The following is a 3,262-nucleotide window of genomic DNA, read 5'->3' on the forward strand; positions in this document are numbered from 1 at the left end:
GATTCATCCAGCATCATTTCTAGTTTATTTAAGCGTTTAGATGAGCGACTACTTATATTAATTCTTCCTTTTTAAAAAAAATAAGAGGAGAGAAAAGACAATGGTGTGGGCTTGAATCCATGAAAAAGGAGAAATATTGAAAATAGAGATTGTTACACAAATAACCAACTGGATTCATTGTTTATTTTTTTCTAATCAATATACATAAATTATATATAATTATATAATATTGTACTTAAATTATATGAAATTTTATATATGTTGGCAATCTTTAGTATAAGTGATTAGGTGAGTGAGGTTAATTCTTCTTAGAAAAGAAGCGAGAAAACTAAGAGAAATATATATATTTTTAGCTGTTTCCAAAAATATAGTAGATAAAATATATATTTTTTGAATTAGTTTCTGCCACCGGTCAATTTCCTATTTTGTTAAAAGACAATGGGGTGGGCTTGAATCCATGATCTTATATGGGGCTCAGACTAAATATTCTTGGCCCAAAGAATATCTAGGGCAATCCTTTACCCTAAAAACCCTAAGTATATCATCTCCTTCGTATCATTTCCTCAACTCCTCCGGCGAGAGAGAGATAGAGAGACGGCGAAATGGGTCGTGTAATCAGAGCACAACGTAAGGGAGCAGGATCCGTTTTCAAATCCCACACTCACCACCGTAAAGGCCCGGCCCGATTCCGTACCCTCGATTTCGGCGAACGTAATGGTTACCTAAAGGGAGTAATCACAGAAGTGATTCACGATCCCGGTAGAGGAGCACCACTCGCGCGCGTGACATTCCGTCATCCGTTCCGTTACAAGCACCAAAAAGAGTTGTTCGTTGCTGCTGAAGGGATGTACACTGGTCAGTTCGTTTACTGTGGTAAGAAAGCTACTCTTATGGTCGGCAATGTGTTGCCGCTCAGATCTATTCCTGAAGGAGCTGTTGTGTGTAATGTGGAGCATAAAGTAGGAGATCGTGGTGTTTTTGCTAGATGCTCTGGTGATTATGCCATTGTTATCAGTCACAACCCTGATAATGGTACCACTAGGTATATTATTAATCGTTTTCCGAAACAAATTATACTTTTGGTTGATTGTTGGTAACTGCTATTTTTAATTGTGTATAACTGTTTGGAGCCTGATAAATGCTTTCTAATGGGAGTATGATTGAAAAATGCTATTTTTAGTCGACCCAACTAGTGTGGGTTGATAAGTGAAGTTGATTAAGTGAACAACTTGAAATTAGCTTGTATAAATATGATTAATTCATGGGTTGCTAATTGCTGAACAAAGTAGCTGAGTCAAGATAATGGTTAAATTTGTGGTAAAGATGATTTGGTTTTGACCAGCAGAGGCGAAGCCATAATTTGAGGTTTATGTATTTGCCACAGAACCTATAGTTCATCTTAGTTACTGGGTTCGCAATTAAATATTTATACATATTTAATGAATTTCCTAGTATAAATACAATGTCTTAGCAAAGTGACCGGGTTCAGCCGAACCCGCACACTATAGGCTAGCTCCGCCTCTGTTGACCAGCCTTACTGTAATGGCACCTATAAACAGAAACATAGTTTGCTGGTGTAATTAGGCAAAGTTTTGTCCTTTGCAGCCGGTTGCTATCCTGAGTTATCTGATCTAACGTTGCATTAGTATTTAATATGTGGATTAGACCACTTTAATGTGAAGTATGAGCTGTTGGAGTTGAGGAAGGAGGTTAATTGTGTCATTATATTGTCTTTGCGATGAAGCTCTATGTGAAAAAGGGCATCTTTTTGCTAAATTATGCACTGATTTGTGATATTTGGCCTTGTGCAAGTATGTTTGTTACTGAGGTTCATTGCTGTAGTGGTGAAGAAAGAGTGAGAAGTGTTTTTTGTAACCTGATTTTGTATGTGTGTGCTCTATCCGGAGAAGATTGTTGGTGGTAACATGTTTTATGGTGTGGTAAACTTACCTTATTACATGTTGACCAAATTACTTGGATTTCCACATGTTATGTTAGCACTTTTTTCCTGTGATAAGTTGGTTTAAAAACATTCAATTTAGCTCTTCTTGTGATTTTTTTCCTGTGATAAGTTTACATTTTCAGGCTTTGTCCCATGTTTTTATTCGGTACTCTAAACAGATACATGTTGTGGTGATATTATGGCCATTCTGTCGTTTGCAAGTTTGTTCAGATGCTTACTGAATTTTGTTTCATCAAATTTGATTTTTTGATCAGGGTTAAGCTTCCATCAGGAGCCAAAAAGATTGTGCCAAGTGGATGTCGTGCCATGATTGGTCAAGTTGCTGGAGGAGGACGTACTGAGAAACCAATGCTCAAAGCTGGTAATGCTTACCACAAGTATCGGGTGAAGAGGAACTGCTGGCCTAAGGTCCGTGGTGTTGCTATGAATCCTGTGGAGCATCCTCATGGTGGTGGTAACCATCAACATATTGGTCATGCCAGCACAGTCCGTCGTGATGCACCTCCTGGGCAAAAGGTCGGTCTTATTGCTGCAAGGAGGACTGGTCGTCTCCGTGGTCAAGCTGCTGCCACTGCTTCTAAGGCTGACAAGGCTTAAGACAATTTGCTTGTTACTTTTTATCTTGTCATTGTGTCCTGTTCAATTTTTGAGTATTCAGCTACAACAATTTGGTAGTAAAGTTAGTAACATGCTAAATTTTGTTGGGATGTTTAGTAAGTTTTGTTATCGTGATCTTTCTGTGGTGCATTTTACCTTTATCAATGTCATTCATTTACTTCATGAATTTTCTGTAGTGCAATTCATTTGCTTGTTTGTGTACCAATTTGGAACAAAGTGCGAATATTTCATGCTTTACCGAATAGCTCAAGGTGGAAGGAAAGAAAGTTTTTCAAAGCAAATTCATGGATGCAAGACTTGATCAATGATATCAACAATACAATTAGGGACTAAGGCCTCATTTGTTTGCACTTAACGGAGGTCTTGAATCTTAATCATTCAGATCTCAGCAATTAAGTGTATTTGTTTTTACGGAAAAGGGTTCAAAATGCCCCTAAACTATTGGAAAAGGTTTAAAAATACCCTTCATCCACCTATTGGGCTAAAAATACCTCTCCATCCACTTTTTTGCTTCACTTATGCCCTTTGACCGTTAGGTCAATGCTAAATTAAAAATAATTATTATTCTTTTAGTAAAACTTAACAAAAATTATTTTGCAAAATTTTTTCATTTTTCAAAACTAGTGCACCAATAGTCCATTAATTTAGTAAAGTCTTCTTATTTTTTTTTTTTTCTGTTTT

General features: G+C 36.9%; 1 protein-coding gene across 1 annotated transcript; it reads left to right on the top strand.

The window, feature by feature from the left end:
* The first annotated feature begins 510 nt into the window (after nucleotides 1-510).
* Nucleotides 511-2,747, top strand: LOC109219644 (60S ribosomal protein L8). The gene is made up of 2 exons (XM_019384118.1): nucleotides 511-1,042; nucleotides 2,218-2,747. The coding sequence occupies exons 1-2, from the start codon at nucleotides 603-605 to the stop codon at nucleotides 2,558-2,560; spliced, it is 783 nt and encodes a 260-aa protein (XP_019239663.1). The 5' UTR covers nucleotides 511-602; the 3' UTR covers nucleotides 2,561-2,747.
* The last annotated feature ends 515 nt before the right edge of the window (nucleotides 2,748-3,262 follow it).

The sequence above is a fragment of the Nicotiana attenuata genome, unplaced genomic scaffold (assembly GCF_001879085.1).
Source record: "Nicotiana attenuata strain UT unplaced genomic scaffold, NIATTr2, whole genome shotgun sequence".
In the NCBI taxonomy this organism is placed as follows: Eukaryota; Viridiplantae; Streptophyta; class Magnoliopsida; order Solanales; family Solanaceae; genus Nicotiana; species Nicotiana attenuata.